Source organism: Antedon mediterranea, chromosome 11, assembly GCF_964355755.1.
Source record: "Antedon mediterranea chromosome 11, ecAntMedi1.1, whole genome shotgun sequence".
NCBI lineage: Eukaryota > Metazoa > Echinodermata > Crinoidea > Comatulida > Antedonidae > Antedon > Antedon mediterranea.
The window spans coordinates 20,971,195-20,994,910 of record NC_092680.1 but is presented as its reverse complement, the minus strand read 5'-3'; the positions used below and the strand labels follow the sequence as shown (position 1 = coordinate 20,994,910).

At 31.9% G+C, this 23,716-nt stretch overlaps 2 protein-coding genes and 1 long non-coding RNA gene across 3 annotated transcripts; 2 read left to right on the top strand and 1 right to left on the bottom strand.

Moving 5' to 3' along the window:
* Nucleotides 1–1,016: 1,016 nt before the first annotated feature.
* Nucleotides 1,017–8,939, bottom strand: LOC140062848 (uncharacterized). The gene is made up of 11 exons (XM_072109219.1): nucleotides 8,821–8,939; nucleotides 7,277–7,520; nucleotides 6,822–6,872; nucleotides 6,138–6,317; nucleotides 5,462–5,596; nucleotides 5,068–5,104; nucleotides 4,617–4,837; nucleotides 4,250–4,306; nucleotides 3,727–3,951; nucleotides 2,955–3,101; nucleotides 1,017–2,402 (listed from the first exon to the last, which is right to left on the bottom strand). Exons 2-11 carry the CDS (start codon nucleotides 7,511–7,513, stop codon nucleotides 1,893–1,895), a joined length of 1,800 nt encoding a protein of 599 aa, XP_071965320.1. The 5' UTR covers nucleotides 7,514–7,520; nucleotides 8,821–8,939; the 3' UTR covers nucleotides 1,017–1,892.
* Nucleotides 8,940–9,879: 940 nt separating this feature from the next.
* LOC140062151 (uncharacterized) lies at nucleotides 9,880–11,264 on the top strand. The gene is made up of 4 exons (XR_011847464.1): nucleotides 9,880–9,966; nucleotides 10,213–10,279; nucleotides 10,517–10,611; nucleotides 11,101–11,264. It is a non-coding gene; the product is annotated as an uncharacterized lncRNA (long non-coding RNA).
* Nucleotides 11,265–16,688: 5,424 nt separating this feature from the next.
* LOC140063154 (annexin A13-like) lies at nucleotides 16,689–23,372 on the top strand. The gene is made up of 12 exons (XM_072109611.1): nucleotides 16,689–16,766; nucleotides 17,785–17,872; nucleotides 18,443–18,537; nucleotides 19,059–19,172; nucleotides 19,633–19,689; nucleotides 20,127–20,160; nucleotides 20,582–20,661; nucleotides 20,972–21,040; nucleotides 21,274–21,375; nucleotides 21,554–21,629; nucleotides 21,827–21,939; nucleotides 22,408–23,372. The coding sequence occupies exons 1-12, from the start codon at nucleotides 16,758–16,760 to the stop codon at nucleotides 22,528–22,530; spliced, it is 960 nt and encodes a 319-aa protein (XP_071965712.1). The 5' UTR covers nucleotides 16,689–16,757; the 3' UTR covers nucleotides 22,531–23,372.
* Nucleotides 23,373–23,716: the final 344 nt, after the last annotated feature.

Here is a 23,716-nt window from a genome sequence, read left to right as displayed (position 1 = left end):
AAGAGTATAAGAGCATGACTAAAAATGAGCATCAGGAATGAGTAAGAGCATTAAGAATGAGTATAAGAGCATTAAGAATGAGTATAAAAGCATTAAGAATGAGTATAAGAGCATTAAGAATGAGTATACGAGCATTAAGAATGAGTATAAGAGCATTAAGAAAGAGTATAAGAGCATTAAGAATGAGTATAAGAGCATTAAGAATGAGTATACGAGCATTAAGAATGAGTATACGAGAATTAGGAATGAGCATAAGAGCATGGTGTGCAGAGAGCATGTAATAGTATAAGAGCATGAAATCACCACATGCGAATAGATTAATGGCATTCCATACGTGACACTGTGTCTATGGTTGGGTTGTACTCTGTTATCTGTTCTAGTATACAGTATTAATATTATATAATAGAATGAAACTTAAACACTTTGAGTAACAAACTATATGTTCTGTAAAATTTAAGTTCATATTTGAAAAAAAAACTCTGTTCAAGTTCAGGTAGGCCTACAGTAGATTATAACAAACTTTTTAAAAATAACTTTTAGCCAATAGACACAAAGGATTCACTTAATGATATTTATTTGTTTAAGGAAAGCTAACTGAGGATACAACACTACACTACAATAAACTACCCTATGTTTTGGAGTTCCTTACATCAAAAACAATCTTGTTTAGTACTACAAAACATGTATACTGTCAGGTTTATATTAATCTAAGCTTCCAAGAATACTGAAAATAGAGCTATGTATACATTATTATGTGGGTTTAGTATAATATATAACAGATTAAATTGTTCCAAGCACCAACAGGTCTAAATGCCTTCTCTAAAATTACACATTATATAATATAATTCAAGTTAAAATAGCATACTAAAAAATAGAACTCTTTAAATGTACCAAAACTTTAAAAATACAAAATGGAAATGTTACAAATATTGGATACTGCACATTATTATTAGATCAGAATAGACAAGAGGATGAACTACAATCATGTACTTATTTTAATTAGAGCTATTTGTTAAAAAAAAAAACCTTTTCTTTCAATTTCACATCTTTTTAAAAAACTGATAATTTACTGTAAAAATTTACTGTTTGGTGCACTAAATATCGGTTGACTATGATGGTAATGATACTGTATATTATTTCTCATCTTTCTTTCCACAGGAAATAAATAGGAGTATTCCATGAAAATACATTCACTTGAACACAATTGAATCAGTTTTTCAGTTATGTCTAAAATTCATTTGATGCGATATACTAAGATTACTGTATTATAAACACAAAATATACTACATACCAAGCGCAGGGAATACTAAGATTACTGTATTATAAACACAAAATATACTACATACCAAGCGCAGGGAATACTAAGATTACTGTATTATAAACACAAAATATACTACATACCAAGCGCAGGGAATACTAAGATTACTGTATTATAAACACAAAATATACTACATACCAAGCGCAGGGAATATTTTTCGCCAGTGTATCATAGTAAAAACCTATACAAACTTATTGCTACACATTTCTAAAATTGTGTAGCAAAATAATACAATACAAAAACCTATGTTTCTTGACTCAATCAGATTAGCACTATTTGCTAAACAAAATGTTAACATTAAATTCTTCCCCAATACCTCATGTATGTCCTGTTTGGGTTTCCTCTATACTTCAAATTGTTAAAATTTGACTTATCTAATAATCTTATCTTGTTTGGTGCCCAATCAACTAATGGCCCTGATCTGATCATTTTATCAGCTACAACACCGTGGATAACCTGTGCGTACGTATACATTATTATAAAAATCCTAATTTGTATTGTAATTCATTTCTAATATATATATATATGATATGATTATTTTGAGAAATTTTTGTCGCAACATTGTTAATTGAATTTAGACGGTCGGGTCTGAAATAACCTCAATGCCTTGGTTAGCATCTTCGCTGACCACAGCAGGCGATTCAACTCCATGTGGAAGTGACCCTGCTTGGACCTGTGTGCTAGCTGTCTGGTTGGTTAGCTGACTTTGTGGCGCTGGTTGGTTCTTTTGTTGCATCTGGTTTTGAACCTGCTGACTCATGCCTGGAACCATTGGCTGCTGAATTCCTGGCTGTCTATTTGCTTGAACAAACACTGGAGCTTGACCAGGAACTACAATCATTGGCTGTGTATTTCCTTGAAACATCATTGGTTGGTTCCCTTGGACCAGCAACTGTCCTCCAACTATGTTTGGCTGGACAGGAGACCCTGATGTTTGATTCTGATTAGCAGGAATCACCATTGGTTGAGGTATCATCTGTTGGTTGTTTACCAAGGAAGGTGTCATACCGTGCTGTGTAATTGGTACTGGTACCATCATCAGGTTACCATCGGTTGTCATCACCATTTGGTATGCAGTATTGGTCTGAAAAAGAAAAAACAAAATTGTTGTTATTACGAGCATATGAAAATTACAAAAATCATTGGAATTGGAATATATGGAATGTACAGTTACTTTTAAAAATAATGTAGCCATATCGAAAGGGGAATGACTTGCACCTCACAATGAATTTCTTAACACCTGGGTTATAGTAATAGGTCAAATTCTGTGACAGGAACACCTCATGTGAACTAGTGAGGTCTAAAATAATAGTTAAAAAAAAAAAACAATAACCAAATCATACACCACATTGTTTTGACTATTATTTAGTAAACTTATCTTACAAGTGAATTTTTAGTTTAGTTTCTCGCAAATTACAAGATGGATAAACTAGGTGGTGGAGTAGAAACAGTTGTGAGTTACACCCTGGTCAGGATTGAACCCTATACCTTCGGAATGGAAGGCAAGTACACTAACCACTAAGCTAATCTCTACTACAAAGTAACTGAGTAAGATGGTGTTTCAACTCCATACATATTTCCTATCCCTCATTATTAGTCTTCCAATTTTAAGAATGATATATATAAATAAACTTACCTGAGTTTCAACACATTTACAATTAGAGCAACACCCATTATGGCAACACATGTAACAACTAAGTTGTGAAAAAGACAGACCAAACGTTGCCATGCAAACGAACATCTCCAAAATACCAAATCCAACAATTAAACAGTCTATAACTACCTGCAAAAAAAAAATGAAGTTTATCAGTTAATACAATAAAATAATGTGTACTTATCTCTTTCTCTTTCTATATTTAGGCAAATTTCCAAGGATAACCAGAAATTCATTCACTATCCTTCTTTAGTGGCAATCCTGTTCACAAGACAGGTATCATCCAGTACAATAGAAAGTCAAGAAGATAATTTTATCTTGTATTTTTGATGTTTTTATATGAATGGTTTTATGCTATATTTGTTTTTATTGTGTTTTCTTGTTATTATGACGAGCAATGAATTTCCTTTTTGAGGATCAATAAAAGTTATCTTATCTTATCTTATCTTAAGACAAACATATACAAGATGCTCTACATAAACAAGTCTTATTACAAGTCTTTGGGAGTGGATTTGTTGTGGGTTAAAATAATGCGTCCTTATATAGTGTTAGGTTCAAATAATGTGTCCTTATATGGTAGTAGGTTTATTTTTTAAATATTAACAACCACCCTGGAATTTTAATTCATATCCACAACATCACCCAGATGAAGGAGGTCTTGTCCAACTCTTTTATTGTGGAAAGTAAACATTTTAATTAAAATATTTTCAAACAAAGTAATTCAAAATTAACATCTACAACTAAATAGCCTTACCGCTTCTGTATTGGCAATGCAAGTTTCACCAAGATCACAGCAGTATCTTCTAGGATCAGGTGTACTATACCTATACGAGTTATATGAGTTTTGAGTATCATCAGTACACCATTTAAAACATTTTGGAGCGCAATCTGGTTCTGCAGGAATATTAACAGCTGCCCAGGTAAACATGTTAATAGACATAATGAATGCTAAAACAGAGAAGGCTAAGAAACAAGGAATCTGAAAGAAGATGATGTTTTATGTTGTTTAGTCTACACTATCAAACTAGTTTGACAAAAAATGTGATGTACGTGCCCAAATATGGTAGTGATATGACATCATCGTGTCTATATATGGGCACATCAAATTTTGTTGTCACAAAGTTTGATAGAGTAGACAGAGATTTAAACATAGGATACTGGATACAAGATACACAAGTGAAAAATAAACACATACAGAGTGAATATCCAACAAAGAACTTTGATTTTAGACAGAACAGCATGTCAAAATGTTTAGTTTTAATATCTAAGTGACTTACATATGCCCCTTTCTCTGTGGTACTCAGAAATCCACAAAAACCAGTCACCATAAATATCTGTAAGTAAATATTCAAAGTAAATATTCAATAAGTGTTTAGGTTTCCTTAACATAAAAAAAAGATAACAAATTGAATGCAATTTGTAATTTACTCTTAATTATTTCAAATTTGTAGTCTATGAAGATCTTTGAAGATCTATGAAGATCTATGAAGATCTATGAAGATCAAATGTCTTAAATGTCCAGTAGTGAACGGGACTCTACTGACACTGGCAGTAAAAATATAAAATATGTGGGTTTTTAAGATGAAATGCTCTTTGACATAAGCTAAGGTAATTGATGTTATAATATCATACTAATGTTCCTACCAGTATTCCTGTCCAGATTGGCATTCCAATATGAGCATATCTACATTCAACAATTAATGCTCCTATTCCAAGTCCAACACTGATGACCCCAATAATGATGTGGATGATACTTAAGATGATAGTGGCATTACGATGACCATTACTATCACATGGTGTCCAACATTGCTTCATGAAAGATGATGATGATGATGATGATTGACCACTAGGTTCTAATTCTGTCTCTATACATAGCACATGATATAATTTAATAATTAATATTTCATTGTTCTTATGTTAATCTTAATGATAATAATATTAATTGTTATATTGTTACAAATATATGACATAAAAGAAATTCTAAACTGCCCAGTGATATACTAGATATCAATTAATTTTAAATGGTAAAGATGAGAAAATCAATACAATTGAGATATGCAACATTCTGCTTAATATTTGAATTGTGTACTCTTACCAGAAGACTGGGATGGAACAACAACTTGTCCTGCTTGCTACAGTATAAACACAAACAAAAATAAGAAAGAAGTTTTTTGATTTAGAATATTTTTTTATTTTAGGAAAATTTATGATTTTAAGAAAGTTTCTGATTTTGGAAGAGTTTCCGATTTTGGAAGAGTTTCCGATTTTGGAAGAGTTTCCGATTAAAAAAAGTGTGTGAGAGATTTTTTAAATTTTTTTGTGTTTCTAATTAGAAGTTTTTTATTAGAACACTTGATAATTGTGATACAAGCCAATTTATTTTGTTTATTTCTATTCTTGTTATGATTAATGTAAATATTTAGATGTGTCTAATTTTACTGTGCAGTTTTTGAAAATATTTGAATTTGAAATAAGTAAGAGGAATTTACCAAACTATTCTTTTTCAAACAGCAGAGTTTGACCCAATTCAGGTCACGTAAACTAAGAGTACCAGCTGCTAATGATGTAACCATGACGATAACACCAACAACCAGGATTCCAAGATCAATCAAAACATTCCCCCACTAAGAAAAAAAAAACATTTTAGAGCTATGTTAGCGAAGATGGATAGTTGTACTGTAGGTCATGCATATTGTTGTACAGTAAATACAATGATTTGTGTCTCTTGTACAATATCTCATTAATGAGAGAATCGAGCAAATGGTACTGACAATACTATCTGTCAGGACTATACCTATCTGGTAAGAATAATGCTACAAATGTTTGGAAGAACCAAAAGCAGATGTACAGTGGTCTGCCCTGAACACTATTAAACATAATACAGCTTACTCTCTATATCATAGCAGTATTGTCATGATTATTAATGTATTACAGAAAAAACTGTCAACTACTGTATTGGATTCAAACAGAAAACAAAAATGTAAATTTTCTCATTAAATCCCTGTTTTTATATTACCCTACCTGGAGTTAATAATTAATCAATATCTGTCTAATATATTCTTAACCTACTTTGGGAATTTTATTCACACACGCTTATCTCACTAGTGAAGGTGATTTCTGACAGGCTACTATTAGATGCTTGGCATTATAATTATTAACCAATACCTTTAAGCTGAGTTTTTCATCGTAACAACAGCCATCATCAGTATACCAATACTTGCAATCATAACTTGAACAAAACTCCTCCCAGTTACCCTCTCTTAAAGGAAGAGCAATCATCATAAAAACAAGAAGGGTAAGACCATAACCAAAGCAAAACAGGTTTAACCATCCATAGACAATTGCCTGTAATTTAACAAATTTCATATTATTATTTTGATTCACAATAAAATCAAACTTTTAGAGCCAAAGCATTATTTATTCATAATCTACTACTGTATGATAGTAAACAAGGGCAGATCCAGCATTCTAGATTAGGGGCTCAACATTTCATATTATAAAATCTATCAGTTGGGTTGCAGAAATAAAAAAATACTCATTATATTATTTTAAAAAGACATGGCTATAAAATTGTTGGGGTAGGGGGCGCACACTTGGTAAAGACATAAGCATATACTTCTACAATCAAGTAAAGATTATAGAGTAATTCTGTTGGGGGTGGTTGGTGATGAGAGTTTCATCCACCCTAAAGCCTATTTTAAGGTCTTCCTCCTACCCAAGTATTGTTTTATTTCTCTATTCACCCAAGTCTCTACTCCCTTTAACTCCCTAAAAATAAATCCAAACTTGACTGAGAATGGACAATACTATTCTTTTTAACAAATGCAAATAATGATCATTGTACTGTACCAGCACTCCATGTTTTCTAACAATCAGTCCAACAACACCAGTACTAATAAGCTATAAAGAAAAAAGAAAGCATTACATTGTAGCTTGTATATGCATTATTTTGCATACATGGTGTGTTGTTACATTATTTGAATGAATCTAAGCCAATGTTCTTCAATTGAATTTAATTCAATTGGCATTACAGTATAACTTACACCTTAAAATCAAACATATACTTTTCTTCACAGATTTGTTTCTGTTAATGTTCACATTACAGTATGTTAGTTAGTACTTGGCAGTATAAAATGACAATTGTATACCTCATGGTTAGAAAATTTCTTATGTGACCATTTGAGCTGTTAACAAATCAGCAATATTAACTATTACCTACACATGGTAGTCTCGCCCAGTATGGCATGCTGGCTGGTGTACATGATGTTTAGTTAAATAAACTATGGAAATTCATTTTTCCTTACCAGAACACCAGCTGGGATTGACAATCCTTTGAACGTACAATCAAGCACACAAGCTACAATGCCCAATCCAATTGACAAAACTCCACAGACGATGTACACAATGCTGTGTAGTTTAATAGGAGTAGTGTTAATCTTTGGACGAACAGGACCGCAACAAGACGGCTCTACCATCTCCTCGTCTTGCCATCTATTCGACATCTGACCTGCTGGAGTATCAGGAACTAATAAGTCTGTCATTTTTTATCTGCAGAAAAAAAAGTTTACACAATTTATGTATTTATGTTTCTTTTTAATTTTCTTTTTTTACTGTAGTAAACTTGCAGGGCCAGAGTAAACCTGTCATGAATAAACCTAAAAATAGGTATCAAATTGTGTCTTTCAGATTTGTTATTGCTGCATTACCAGCCATTTGATCAAGGTTATTTTGAAAAGGTCAAGTTCAGTTATTAATTTTTGTATGATATTCAAATACCACTTTGCTTTGTTGCTATTCTCATAATAAAAGATGATTGGTTTCTTGTTTCAAGTAAATCTCTGCAGTCTACACTATCAAACTAGGGATGTGCCAAACTTTGGTAGTGATATGGCAAAATATGGTAGTGAAATGACATCACCATGTCCATATGGGCACATCACATTTGTTTGTCACATAAAGTTTCAAGTGTAGACAGAGCTTTATGATTTTAAATCATAGTGGTGTAGGCATAACCTACATGGAACATGGAACATTTCACAGAACATTTTTTTCTCATACAACCCTTATAATTGTTTAACATGGTGTCCAGAAATGGCTTGTTTCCACTGTATGTAGACAAAAAGACTTATTTAACTTTATTTATTTACAGTATTGTATAAAATACTGTATCAATCATTTTATTTTTTTCCCCATTTTATTTCTTTATTTCAGTCCAACGATAATAAAACAAAATTCAGAACCACATTATGAAACCAAAATTTCAGAAAGAGATACATCCTACTAATTCTTTATATTAATAAATAAAATGCTTTATAAATTATAATAATAGTCATTGAGAGGTTACCTAATATAAAATAAAAGTAGATTTCCTTCCTTATTTTCTAACTATTAATTATCATACCATATTTCTCTTTAAAAACAAATAACTTTTTGACTGTGCTCCTCCTCAATATTGTTTTAATAAATTTAATTATTCAGCATTCTATAAACTAATCTTCATTAAATCATAATTCATAAGAAAAAACATAAAACTATTTTTTATCTAGGTACTTAGACCTAGGGGCTAGGGCGCCGGGGCTAGGCGCTAGGGCCTAGGTCTATTTAATTTAATTACATTTCATCAAATCTTTATTTAAAATTAACTAGGTACAGTAGGCTACATCTCTCCTCTAGCATACTGTAGTAAGTAGTGTAGGCCTAGTAGTACTTCTACGTATGTACCAGGAGGTACCAACGCTCTGTGTGCGGTGGTACCAGGCCCAATTATTTAAGTTATATGAGAGTCTCGGTTCCTAGGTAATTGGCCTAAAAGTACGGACTTGACATTTATATCATGTAAATTACTTACCAATAATGTGTTGTCAGCTACAGATTTAATGGAATATAAACATGTGTGCAATTATTCAATAGAATGCCACCAATTCAACGAACTTTTTTTTTTTTGCGGGGGAGGATGTTTTTGTTTTGGAGAATTGAATGACGTAATGTATTATTGCCATCCAATCGTAAGAGGGAGACAGACACATAAGCAAATCTCTTTTTGTTGTTTTGTGTATTTGCGGTTTTAGTGTAATTTCTTCAAATTTACGTACCAGGTGTAATGGGACTTTGTGGTATTGTCGGTAATAATAATATGAAATAAAAGAAAGATCTCCTCCTGCTTATATGATCATTTTTTAACAGGATACTCATTGATAAATAAAATCACTGAAATAAACCAAAATCAAAGCCTCATACTCAAATTCTAATTTGTTTGTTAACGGAAATACGTCATAGGCCTATAGGCCTATAGGCCAATATAAAACACAACTACACCGTACTATTAATAATAATTTAAAAACATTTCAGAAATGATTGAATTTTGTGTACATTTGTTGAATTCGATTAGGCATACATGGTAAGATAAAAAATAAAAAAAAAAACCCAGAAAACTGAATAAACATGGTATATCTATTTATTGGGATGATTTTAATTTAATATGAATATTTATTTATTTTTAAATAATTATTATATTTGACCGGAGTATTTAGTTACAGGTATTGTAGAATTGTGAACACGGTTAAATTACAAATAGATACTTTTATCTTTATTAAAATAATACCCGACTGAATAGCGGGTAATGAACCGAATGGCCAAGCAAGATGTTACGCCAACATGATATCAACTTCCAATAACTTTTGTTGACGCAACTATACCGTCTGCTGCAGATCGACAGAGTATAGGCCTATTTTTACTGACGTATGTTCGACAAGTTATTCATATAAAAGCTATAGGATTAAAAATGTTTCTTACACGCGCTTTATATTTTGTTTTAATACAATCTGTATGTATTTATAAATGCCATGCGAGATGCGAAAGTTACTCCTGGACACAATGGGCGTTATGCGTTGACAACTCCCAAGAATATCGAGTACGAGAAGTACAAGACGTCGATGCTTGTACGGGTGAATTACCGCCTTGTAATGTGTCGACTGCTGAATATAGAGTATACCAGGTATTGTATAAGTTGTTATTCGATTGTGGGACTAGTGTACAGCAATGTGGTTGATTCATCATGATGATGATTTGGAGTAATTGTGACTTTTGAAGATACACTTTTCTTGCCTCTTTTAATTCACTTCTGTTCTTTCAACTACTTTTGTAAAAAAAAATAAATAGGACAGTAAGAGAACGAATACAGTAGGCCTACATTAATTGTCTATGTCGTTATTCAATAGTTTATGTTGTAAATTATTTTTAGTGCTCAATACCACAGTCAGATGTCGATGTGATCATTCAAACTATAAGATCGGAAGTATTATCCATTGGTAAGCTGTTGTCAATGAGTCGTGTCGCAGAAATAATAATAATATTTAAAAGCGGCACTTAGGATGTAGATCTAGTGATTTCAGGTTAAATTTCAAATAAAAATTGGCAAATTAAAATCTGAATAGGCCTACTACGATTATACGTGAAAACCATCCAACCAAACAGTAAATTATAATTTTAAATATTGATCTAAAAATAACCATACGCATCTCCTTCCTTACTTTTTGTGATAAAAGAACCAAATGTTACGGCAGTAGCTGCGCATGTGTCAAGGGGTAGCGCCACGGACCGACTGAGTATAAGCAAATATTACCAAGCGGCCTATGGCTCGGTAAGTAACATATAATGGAAGAGGCGAGTGTGGGACGTAGATTAGAGGTTACATTGGTGTAACCACAATAATGATCTCTTGGGAGAAAATAATATGAGTGAAAGATTGAGACAAGAAGACCGTAGGCCTACTCCGTCACTCAAGATTTTCTCTTCAACAAGGGAAGAGAGTTGATCTAGAAAAGATACGAATTAGACGGAGAAACACATAAATTAAGAGATTCGCAGAGGATTTTATTAATATCTGAAAAAAGGAGAAAGCAAAAAGGTTGGCTTACAGAAAGAAAAGAAAGAGAAAACAACAAATAGAAAAGTAAATACATACAAATACTAAGGAGCAGTGGATGGATGTCAATACAGAAGAAGAAATAGAAAAAATGTTTATGTTAATCGGTTAATGCTTTCTGAAACTGAAACTGAAACTATAAACAGACAATAAATGAAAAGAAGGAACCTTTACTTTGTTCTCAAAATGAAATCTTTGTTTCAGAATCTTTTGCAAGATTTGTCAGAAGCATTTCCAATTATAGCAACTGATTGTTGGGCGTCATTGATTGGCGGAACAACCGACCACGTGACAAAGTCTCTGAAAAGATCCATACTTCTCGAAGACTCTGATCGCGCAAGCGCACTACTCATCACAAATGACAATGAGGTAAACTGGTACTTAAAAAAAGATGAATGCTGACTTATGTATTGCTTTAATGATAATCATTTTCTTTATATTCTTTGTTTAATTGTTTTATTATACATCATGTTGAATGTATTCTATTGCTGGGTTTTTCTTGAAACAAGCCCACGCGAGGGGGCACCTGTAACATAACTTAAAATTGGTGGGAAAATTGCGTTGACATACTAATAATGGTTTGGGTTTGGTGATATTATTATTACTATACTTATATTATTTCTATCTTACGACTTATTTTGATTTTTAACAGGAAATTCAACGTATTCAACAACAATATAAACTTGGTAAGTACTTAAGTGAATACTAAGAAGTGAAGCTCGACAGTGAAGAAAAAGATTTATATATTTTATATTAGAGGAATCAGAACAGAATTAGGTAACTGTTAATATGGGCCTACAAAGTGAGTTTATTGTTGATCAATTAAATAACGTCTACATTTCGAACAGAGGAGTATAGGAGCAATATGACTATTTTGTAGAACGTTGTTATTTTTAGATACCAGCGAATCGTTAGATCAAGCTTTGGTGAAAGGATTTAGTGGCGATGAAGAGAATGTCTTAAGATCTCTTGCATCTGTAAGTGCAGACTTCTTTTTCATACTTATTTAGGTTTTCATTTCGCGTAGTAGGGATGTGCGTTCGTAGATGGGATGTGTTTTGCAAAATACTTACATAGGCTAATTTGCCTCTTGTGACCCACAGTCAGTTATGCTTTGAAGCGCAGAATGGTATTAAAGTCCTTATTTGACCGATACTTGTGCAATTTTCCTTCAAAAACGTTCACAGAATGATAGAATAGTACAAGGTTATTGTCAATCATATCGTATTTTCTTGTGTTGTGGCTCTTCTGTAGGCTCAGAGAAATGAAAATGGTGTGGTAAAAGCTGAGAACGTAGAGAGCGACACCTACACTCTTCGACAGGTAAAACTGTTATGTTATGGTTATAATTACATTATGAAAAAGTGTTTAATATTATCAGTAGTGTAAACAAAGTTGTGCAAACTAGTTACCTAATGTTTATAACATTTTATTTTCATACAGTCCTTAAGTAGACTATTATATTTTAACAAGAGCACATTATATTTAACATTTTATTTAGGCTGTATTTTCTTCTGATGTAAGCGAGTTATTACGACTTCTGGGCGCCCATGATAAAACACATCTCAACGATGTGTTCAACCAATATAAAATAGTAAGTGTTAATGACTTAATGACAATGAACAAAAAGTCAACTTGTTAACAAATAAGTTGCTAAACATAAAATTCATTGATAAAATTATACAATAAAAGTAATTTCTAGAAAATTGTATCTTTTCGTTTGTTTGGTATGCGCCTAAATCGATTACAACTTAATTTACGAAATAGTATGCGAAACATCTTTACTACAAATCACACAAATCAGATTGTGCGCATGCGTATTTATGTGTAAATATATTTTTTTGTGATCGGAAAATGCGCAACAAACCAGAGAACAATTCGCGCGAATATATTCGCTTAGTGTGGAAAATAGACTAAACAAACATTTACTCATCATAGGAGATAGATTTACTATTTTAAAAAACGCCACCAATTAATAATACGATTTACGATTAATACGCCAATCCAGGTCAGCTTATTATACGCCGATCGAGGTCAGCTTATTATACCGTTAAATCATAGGTGTGGTCAATAAATAACTGATATCTTAACTTAAATGGTTGAAATGAAAAACGCCTTCAATTAATTTATCATAATACAAAAAATAATACATTTTCGTTTTTTGTTCCCAATTTATTATCAAAAACAAACATTTAAGAGACAACAAAGGTTAAGAAAATACAAAACTTACAAAATCTAGAATACATTTTTATATAGACGTATGGCCGGTGGATACAATACCACATAAAACGAAAGATGGTAGGAAACATACAGGCGAGTTTCTTAAACATAGGTAGGTATTTCTAATACAAATATAAAACATCATTAAGGCGAAGTTTAGTTAAAAAGTCAAATAATGTATTTAATAATAACTATATAGTTCATAAATAAATAAATCATTAAATCTGGGATGAGAATTCTGGGAAGTGTTCTTTATGTTGGGACCGGGTTGGGACGCACCCATCTCATTTGTATCGTGTAAAGTTTTGTCTACACTATCAAACTTTATGTGACAAAAAAATGTGATGTGCCCATATATGGACATAATGATGTCCTATCACTATCGAATTTGGGCATATCACTACTATATTTGGGCACATCAAACTTTTTTTTTGTCAAACTAGTTTGATAGTGTATACAGAGCTTTACGTATCAAATTATGTTTGTCGGAGTGTCAACATTAAAAAAAAACATGTTTCTGATTTTCACCTAGCTGATTATATTACCGATGAAGCCAAGTTTTGTGCCGTGAAACTCTTCTTTTCTCTTGGATTAGCCACAGATACGACCCTGGACGAAGAGGCTGTTGAAACTACCCTGGTAAACTGTGCAAAGGTACAACTGATGATAGCTTTCTAAATTACAGACCATTGGCAATTCATTACAATCATTTTTCTACGTATATTTTAATTTAATGTTAATTTCTTTCATTTTAATTAACCATCATCAATATAAACATGTTTCCGAGAATCATTTGACAACGAATTGTTGCGAAATTTACGATATCGCCGTAGAGCCATCGCCGTAAAATGCTGGGACGTCAAGTGTGCTTAGAAAAATCTACCTCATGAGTTTTCACTATTGTTAACATACAAGAGATAGGTACTCGTCAAACTGCTAATTTGACCTGTATTAGGCTTAAATTCTGCTATTATTATTTGAAGAAACACTTCAATGTCCAGATAGGCAAAAAAAACCTTCAACATTTATAATTTTGTACGATTTATTTAAAAAGTGTGTTTTTCGCGGTTTGATTATATAAACGAGCTATACGAACACATTAAGATTCAAAGGGTGACCTTATTAAAAAAAAAAAAATCATAAATATGCAAAGCTTTTGAAATGAATAGTTATCCAAGTGGAAAAAAGTTTGCACATTATTTATTAGTCCCAACAACAAATAATTTGTAAATTTTCGTTTATTCATGTCGCAATTTTTAGATTGTTGAAATCAACATAATGCATAATAACACTATATTCAAATCAACAGTTGTATGCTTATGAATCATATGCATTTTCAAAAGGATTATTAATTTTATAGGTCATAGATGGTTTTATATTGTTCTGTGAATAACTAATGAGCTTGCAGAATAGCTGTGAATAATTTATATGATATGCTGGCTGCGAGATACCAGTAAAGTGACGTCATGTTGTCTGATGACACGAGTTCACCACGAGCGTGTTGACTAACAATAACCATGGAGAAAATATGACATTGCGACTGGACATACATTTTCTAAAAATGACATTAATATCACCATTCTTTGATGCCAGAAAAATGTAGTTTTATAGTTACAACATCCGATAAACATGAATACACATTGTAACATAAGGCCTATTTAGTTGTAACTCAAATGTGAGACAGATCACGTGAAAATAGTGTTATTTATACACTTGTAGGCTACTTTCTTATCAATTCATTGATAAATGTTGACTATTATGCAATCGCTTAAAAAAAATAAATGTTTTAATCATTTATTTTGTATTTTTAAAAAATAGTTGTATTTCTTTAAATTAAAAGAGTAACATATAAATAAATTTTGTTTATCTTCTTAGGTCAATCTTTGCCAGATTGTGCTCAAATATCGGGAGATATACAACAGAAACCTGGCAGAGGATATTGAAGCGCACTATCACGGAGCATGCGCACAACTATTGGTACCGCTTGCAAATATGGAGGAGATGTGACCCGTTGTAATCTGTTGCACGTTCGATAATAGATAAATTACCGATATATATCGATAGATATTTATCAAGTAGATGGGTTATGTTTAATTTAAACACGTCACACGAGCAGAGGATCTGCAAATTACCATTATGTCATTTTAAAAATGGTCAAAGTAAACCCATATAGAGTGATCGTAACTTAGTTGAAACTAATAAAAGTGAATGCTATATATTAAGGTGGAGGGTTTTGTGTATAAGATTGTCAAAGATTGAAAACCAGGAAAGATTGAAATTCACTCTTCCCTGGTATAACTAAATTAACACCTTTTGTATGTAGTTTTTGTTGTAAATTGACAGATAACAACAATCTTATTGATTGATTTCCAATGTTCGATATACTTTGGTGTGTTGAAATGAATGCAATCGAAATTCAGTCATAATCATGGAATGGATTTCATTCCAGGGTCGTCCATAGATAATGCTAAATCGGATTGTTTGGTTTAACAACTAACTTCGTATTATATTTGGTTGCTCTTGTTTGAAAGTCATTTGTTATCTGTACCTGCATGTTTAACGGTTGTTTGTTTAATTTTCATTAACAATAGGTAGCCTTGGTTACAGTGCAGAAAGATAATGTATTAATTATATGCAACTTCTTCTCTCTGGGCCATGGTATGTTACCTGACCTACCTGTTATATTGTAACCTCTCTGGGCCATGGTATGTCACCTGACCTACCTGTTATATTTTAACCTCTTTTGGCATTTAATACAAAGACAATCAAAACACACTATAGAAATATTGAATTCGTTTTGTTTTATATACATTTATACAATGGCAAGGTTGTGTAGTGATTTCATTGAAGGGCATCGTATCAGTGAATGATGATATCCTTGTAGGCCTACTACCAGTCTAGTAGTTCTCTCCTTTCCTCAACTGAAACACAAAAACAAACTTCTAATGGAATACACTAAACCTTATAGCTGGCATTTTTAACGTTGAAAAAAAATCTGTTTTCAAAACCACCCTTGATTCTTAATATTTTTCTAAGCACTGTTAGACTTTATTTGCTAAAGACCTATAAACGCCTATAAATATATATATATATATAATTATAAATTTTGTGAAAGCAGAATCTTGTAATTTATATTAGATACATTCAATATTTTATCAATCAAATCAAAATAAACTACATAAGCACTGGTTCCCACTAGGACGCAACGCAATGACGTAAGTGCCACGCAAATAATTTGACCAATCACTGGGACTGTCGCTTGTGATTAGTCAAACTTGCGTTGCGCATACGTCATTGCGCATCGTCCAAAACCAAGAACCTAGTTTAAGGAATGTAACCAGCCTAAAAAAAACGTATAGTATGTTTGTAAGTATTTTACATTTAACAAAACAATTTAAAATGAATATTGATAAATGAAGAATATCGCTTAGTGATTAGTTTGACGACACGTGACGTTGTCGTCCTAGGTACGTTTTAACTGTTATATTGTATTTTAACAAACCTTGATGTCCTTGGACAAAAACACAATAGGCAACATGTGACCAATAAGATACAGCGCTTATAAAAGGAGGAATTTCCCAGATCATCAGATGAACTATTACAGTCGTCAGATCGAATAACGTTTTTTTCTTTCTATCACAATGAGCAAGGTAGGTATTTTCAAAAAATATATATCCGTAACAGTTATGTGTTAGTATAGGCCTAACACGCAAAAGAAAAACGCGCGTTAGAAAATTGATGACATGGCTGCGTACGCGCAATAAACTTCACCCATAACGGATGATATTGAATTCATCAAACTGAATTGGAATTATTTAATTCATTTTTTAGCTTGAAATTAGATTGTAAGTTACCGGTACTAGTTCGTAATCTAACAACAATATGGTAATACCAAGATAAATAAGACAAAATGTTGCCTTATTTGTTAAATCCAAGCTGCGCACTACAATGCGAATTTGGTTTAGCGATTGGAGATTGTCTTGTCGATGTGAGTTTGCTTGTTGGTGATGTTCAAGATTACGTGGGAGAGATCTGCGCTTGGTTTTTGGTTGTGACCACTGAGGTTTACTTAATGGGTGATGTATGTTTAGTGGACGACTTCAGGGCTTACTATCGGATTGTTTGTTGTGGGCGATTTGTGAGTTTCCAAAATATTTGCCAAAAATGCATAACTTCGAAAAAAATCGGGAGGTTCCATGTAGGGTCCTTACTTAAAAACACGATTTAATTTATCTATTTAAATACACGACATGTCACGTGACTTGTATATATATATATATAGACAAGAATATATAAATACATGAATGAAATACTAATATTGCCAGGTACCGACATTCATTTATTGTTATGTAAACCATCAATTTAAAGTTTCGAGATAATGACGTAACTGAATTAGTGTTTGTTACTAATTATTACTAATTTATACACGCATGAGTGCATAAATGACTTAAGTTGATTTACGTGCGCACAGTGCACAATGCTACTCGTAAGCTGTGGCTCCAATGACCACGTCAACAATTCATATGCATTTTGCAATCAACTATATAAACATGTAAAAATAGTAGTTAATTACACGCAATTTGTGCTGGTAGTTTATTCAGTGGTGACTATTTCTCGTGCTAATTCAGATCAAACACATCAGATTGTAATAACTCTGCTATTTTGTAGGGCGCAATGGGTACTATACGATCAGCACTCACAAAGTTCAACAAGGAAGATGATGCAAAAGCTCTCAAGAATGCCATGAAAGGTCTAGGTAAGTACAGCAAATTAACATTGATCTTAAATTCCGAGAGAAGAGTAGTGTCTGAGCTGGTGGCCTGGAGACTAACCTAGGGCAAGCGATCATTTTGGAAGACAAGATTTAGAATATGGATTGCTGTTGAAGAAATAGACATGATAGAAAGAAATTGAGAGGTCCATCAGACGACGCTAGATCGAAAAAGACATGACATTAGACTTATTCGTTAGCAATAATTATTAAATTTTTCATTTATCTATTTCAACAATATTTTTACGATGGTGGTTCATTCAGCCGAAGCTGATCACTAGGGACCCTCACAAAAACACAACATGACGAGACAAATTAAATTAAATAAATATAAAAACGCTACTAATACTACCACAGTAATACATAGTCTAATCTGGATTTTCAATTGAGAATGGTTTACTCTAATAGCGTTACCCAATTCTTTTCAGTAAGCCTCATAAATTCTCCAACTTTAAATAAAGGCGCATGCAAACTATTGGCAAAAATCACAATATAAGAGAACAAATGTATTTCATGTAAGAAAATGAGCAATAATGATCCACGTTTAAAACATAGGTACCGATGAAGATCAGATATCAGCAATACTTGCTAACCGAACCAATGCCCAACGACAAGAGATCCGGGAACAGTACAAAACAGCATACGGAAAAGTGAGTTATATTCGGCAGATGCTTCTTAAAAGTAACACATTTCATAGACAAAGACAAAAAAAAACATTGGTGACATTCGAAATCGACGTGAAGGCGAATCTTGTTCATAGTTAGAACGGGCAGTATCATTATACTGAAACGGAGTAGATATAAGCACTGATTATCCTAACGCTTTTATTTTTTTTAAATGTTTTTGGGATTATTCAATTCATTATTCAAATGTTGTTAGTTGTTATTAGTATGTGTTATTGGTTATACACTGAAACCAAATTAAACTGTTTCACTTTAAAGGCGAATTAGCCTATTTTCTATATACCCACACGCCCAATAAGTTTCATTTACTTGGCGATGTCAGTTTAGTCTTTGTTCTGTACCCAGTGCTGTGCCTTGGTACCGGCAACAACTGTCGTTTCTTTTTATGTTCGTATTTTTCTATTGTTCAACATACGCCAGTTGGTGCTATGTATATTTATCGATAATAATAATACAAACTAATCATTACCTCACTGGATTGTGATTAGGATTTGATACAAGATCTTAAAGATGATCTGAGTGGGAACTACGAAGAAACAATATTGGCACTAATGCAGACACCGATCGAGTACGATGTGCATAGTCTCAACAAGGCTATATCGGTAAAACTGTTGTTTTTAATTAATATGCTTGTGATTAATACGACCGTCACAAACATGAAGCTCTGTCCAAACTAGTTTGACAAAAAAAGTGTGATGTGCCTAAATATGGTGGTAGTATGCCCAAATATGGTAGTGATATGACATCATCATGTCCATATATGGGCACATCACATTTTCATACCATAAAGTTTTATAGTGTAGACAGATCTTTATGCGCATGTCTCAAAAGCGTATCCTTTGTTTTCCGACATTATTATTCAAAGTTGTGGATGTAATAACGCTGCATGGCTGGTGTGACATGCACAGTGCGTACAAGTAGGCCGACACAATATGAACAAAGTCGGCACCATTTTTAACGTGCATATTTGAACATCAAAACACTATAACTTAGTTAAACAATGCATTATTGCAATCCTATTGTAGTTCAGTAAAATAAATTAATTTACTGTTTACTTACTAGGGAGCTGGCACAGACGAGAGAGTACTGATTGAGATTATGTGTACAAGAAGCAATGCAGTAAGTATTACTATTTACCAGTACTGTATTTATCATAATCGAACAATACTATGGCGGATGCAATACAATTACACAAGTACTATGACATCGCGTTTTGACCTGTTCAGTGTTTGCAATAAAATAACATGGGTTGGTTAACATGATTCATTAAATTATACGATCTTAACCCTTTATTAATAAAGATGTTATTATGATTAATGTAATGGGGTGTCAACAAGGAGAACTCGAAAGCTCCACTATCAAACTTTATGTGACAAAAAATGTGATGTTCCCATATATGGACATGATGATGATATCTATCATATTTGGAGATATCACTACCATATTTGGGTACATCACAAACTAGTTTGATAGTGTAGACAGAGCTTTACTCCAAATACTTAATATACATACTCTATGCGCATCTTATTGGTAATAATCTCTTAATCTATTTATAGGAAATTACAGCTATAAAAGGAATGTACAAAAAAGGTACGTCTTTGATTGGCTCTTGTTTCATTTTTAAAAATTACATCCATCCTTTCTTAATGTAAGACGAACATGTATTTAGGATCTTCTTAAATAATTCATATAATTAACTAATATACAACAAGGATCTAAATATAGATCAAAATACAACAAGTTATGTACCACTAGCCACTTCCACAGCTGATTCTATACAGCTGTCACAAGAACCTACTGACAGAGACAACATGAATTGTATAACAGTATATGTAATACACCTAGATATGTATGTATCTAACTGACTTGCAGTAGTCGGTTAGACAGTATCTAGCGACAGATACAGAATCAGATGGTGTAAACTAAATCAATTAAACTTGTATTGAACATTTACACTGTTTCTTTCTTTTTTTACATTTTTATATTTTCTTTCTTTTTTCTTTTGCTTTAGTTTACGATAGAGAACTAGAGAAGGACATAATGGACGATACAAGCGGTCACTTCAAACGTCTATTGGTCTCAATGTGCACGGTATATTTTTATTCTTTTTTTTAAAGTCTGATTTTATTTATGCTAACAATAAAAGTAATTTGAAGTAACAATCTTGCTTTTTTGTTATCTATGTACAAACATGTGAAGTAACATTTTTTTTTCAAAATTATAAATAAGAATAATATTTCTTTATAATAATCAATTATTTCTAACATACTGGTAATAGAATATAACTCTTATTGGTTTTGGTTAACTGATAACATATACGTATAATATATATTGTTACAACAATATAACAATAACTTGTTTAAGTTTAATCAACTATGTTTTTTATTCTTTTGTTAAACAGGCTAAGAGAGATGAAAGTGATGTTGTTGACGAGCATAAAGTCGTTCAAGACGTAAAAACTTTGTTTGAGGTAGGCCTATGCATAGTAATTTGGACATTTTTCATTTTGATTTTAACTGATATTTTGCTCTGCCAAAGAGAGAATGTAAACTTTGAATTTTGTATTTGCTTTAATTTATTTTATTTTTCAATCTATTTATTTCAATGTGTTATGTAAACCATAATAAAAAAAATGAAATATTGATAAATATTATGCTGTGTTAATAAATAATTTAATAAAAGATTTTACTAATTAATTACTAGGCTGGTGAGGACCAGTGGGGCACGGACGAATCTGAATTTAACCGTATCCTAGCAACCCGAAGCCACGCCCACCTCAAAGCTGTCTTTGCAGGCTACGAAAAAGTATGTTACAATCTGCTGTTGACCTTATTAGGATTTTAATTTTAATTAGTCTGAAACAGTTTAAATAGTTTCTAATTGTGTTAGCTGCTTTTGAAGTTTATTTCTTATTTTTGTATTGTTGGTCCTGAAGAAAAAAGGATACAAAAGTAGTAAAAAAATGTATTTTCAATTGTTTCAGGCGCACAAGAAAAACATTAATGATGTCATCAAAAGTGAAACATCTGGAGATCTTTGCGACGGATACTTGACAATTGGTGAGGACAAAATAAATGATTATTAGCAAAAGTTCGAGAGTCATATCTACAAAAATGTTACTTTTGAAAAATGAATTTCAATCTATAACCTACGATCAAATAAATTTCCTCAAATATAATATAATTAGTTTCTAAATTAGTGCTTAACAATTGAAAATCGAAATTTAAAATAGTAACCAATAATTTGTTATTCATAGCTAAATTTAGCAATGACGTAATCGATTACTACGTCGAAGGTTTGTACAAATCGATGAAGGGACTTGGTACCGATGACGACCGACTCATCCGCATTATCGTAACAAGATCCGAGGTAGGTGAAACTTTGAGCAACTTGACATTTGTACATTTTAAAACAAATACGTGCAATATTTAAATTTCATCTATTTGTTTAATTCTGCCGGCTTTGCTCGTCAAATATCTAATTTTGTGGGATTTTTTTACCTATACCTTTATACAATTCTGGCCTCTGTATTGTGCTAAGGATATTTGAAATAATAGAATTAATTGAATCTTAAGTTCCCAAGTTTTAACAATTACTTTTACACATCACTGTTTCAAACATTAAGTTTATAAAATGTGTTGGAAGAAAACACAAATTGTTTAGCGACTCAACAATGCCTTGGCCCAGATGTCCAATGATATAAAACCAAATACGATAGAAGCACATGTTCATGTTGCTCGAAGATTGGAAGGATTAAAAATCTTTTGATTACGTTATGTTGCATTTATCGTCAGGAAAAAACGTAAATGAACACTATCAAACGTTTTACTCTTTCAGATTGATCTTGACCAAATAAAGAAGAAATTTATCCAGAAATACAACAACACAGTTGAAAAGTTTGTAAAAGGCGATTGCAGTGGAGACTACAAAAACGTCCTTCTTGCCATTTTAAAGGAATAGCATGATTTTGTAACTTGTTCCTTTTTGGATTTATTACGCGAAATAAAATAGTGCCCTTCGAAACGTATAGCAACTTATAGAAATAATAATATATTTAGTTATCTATTGTTAAGGGCCTCATTATAAATTATTAAACTACGACAAATGAACTAATTTATATTTTTCGAGATATTTTAAAAGTTTATTTTTAATAATCTACGGCTTAACTTGATAATTTAACTGTGGGATTACATAATATCATATAAATATATTTTTACAACAATTATATTATTCTAATATTTTAGTGACTCATTGAGTCATACGTGGCCTAGGTCGCTTTTGTTTTTCCTAACCTGTTTTTATTGACGGTTTTTGGTCAAATTAATAAATGACATGAATTATGAATATACGAAAGATCAATACAGTGCATTATGGGCCATCGAAAAAAAGGACCATTATGTTAATTAGAAGTTTATTACATATTATAAGCTAGCTAGCTTTATTACTGTATATTAGTTAAGTGCACGAAGTAGACATGAATTATAATTTAAAAATGCGTAGACATATTAAATATTATTATAATAATCATAATAAAAGAAGATGGAGTTAGAGATCATTTTATTTGTGGTCACACACGCATAGCCCAAATGTTGGTTACACAGAATTTGATTCATTTATGATTTTAGAGACAATATTATAATATATAATATCATTTTCACTATTGTGTGACTATAATAGGTCTATGACTATTTAATATCTTGTATCTAATATTTACATAACCACATTAATAATTATTAAGAAGATGCATATGTATCAAAAGAACATGACGATTAAAAAATAGGCCTACATTTGGTCCAGACATAGATGAGAGTTTTTTGTTCAATAATTATGTTTACAAAATCTGTATCAATTTATACTGTAAACTGTATTTTTAAATTTAAATTATCGATCTATTTTTTTTGCATAGCCATATAAAAAAAAACCCATTTTTAATAATAATAACGTTGCCAGCAGTATAAGCCAAACATCACAGCAAATATAAAACAGTATCACGCCTCAATTACGGCAACGCATTCGTAACCTAAAAGTGGTTCCCACCACCACATACTCCTTAATATAAATTTCTTCCCTCTTTTGTTACTATTAATAATAAAAGATATATTATTAATAAAGCAATATTGCGTTTAAAAAAAACACAGGCCTATAT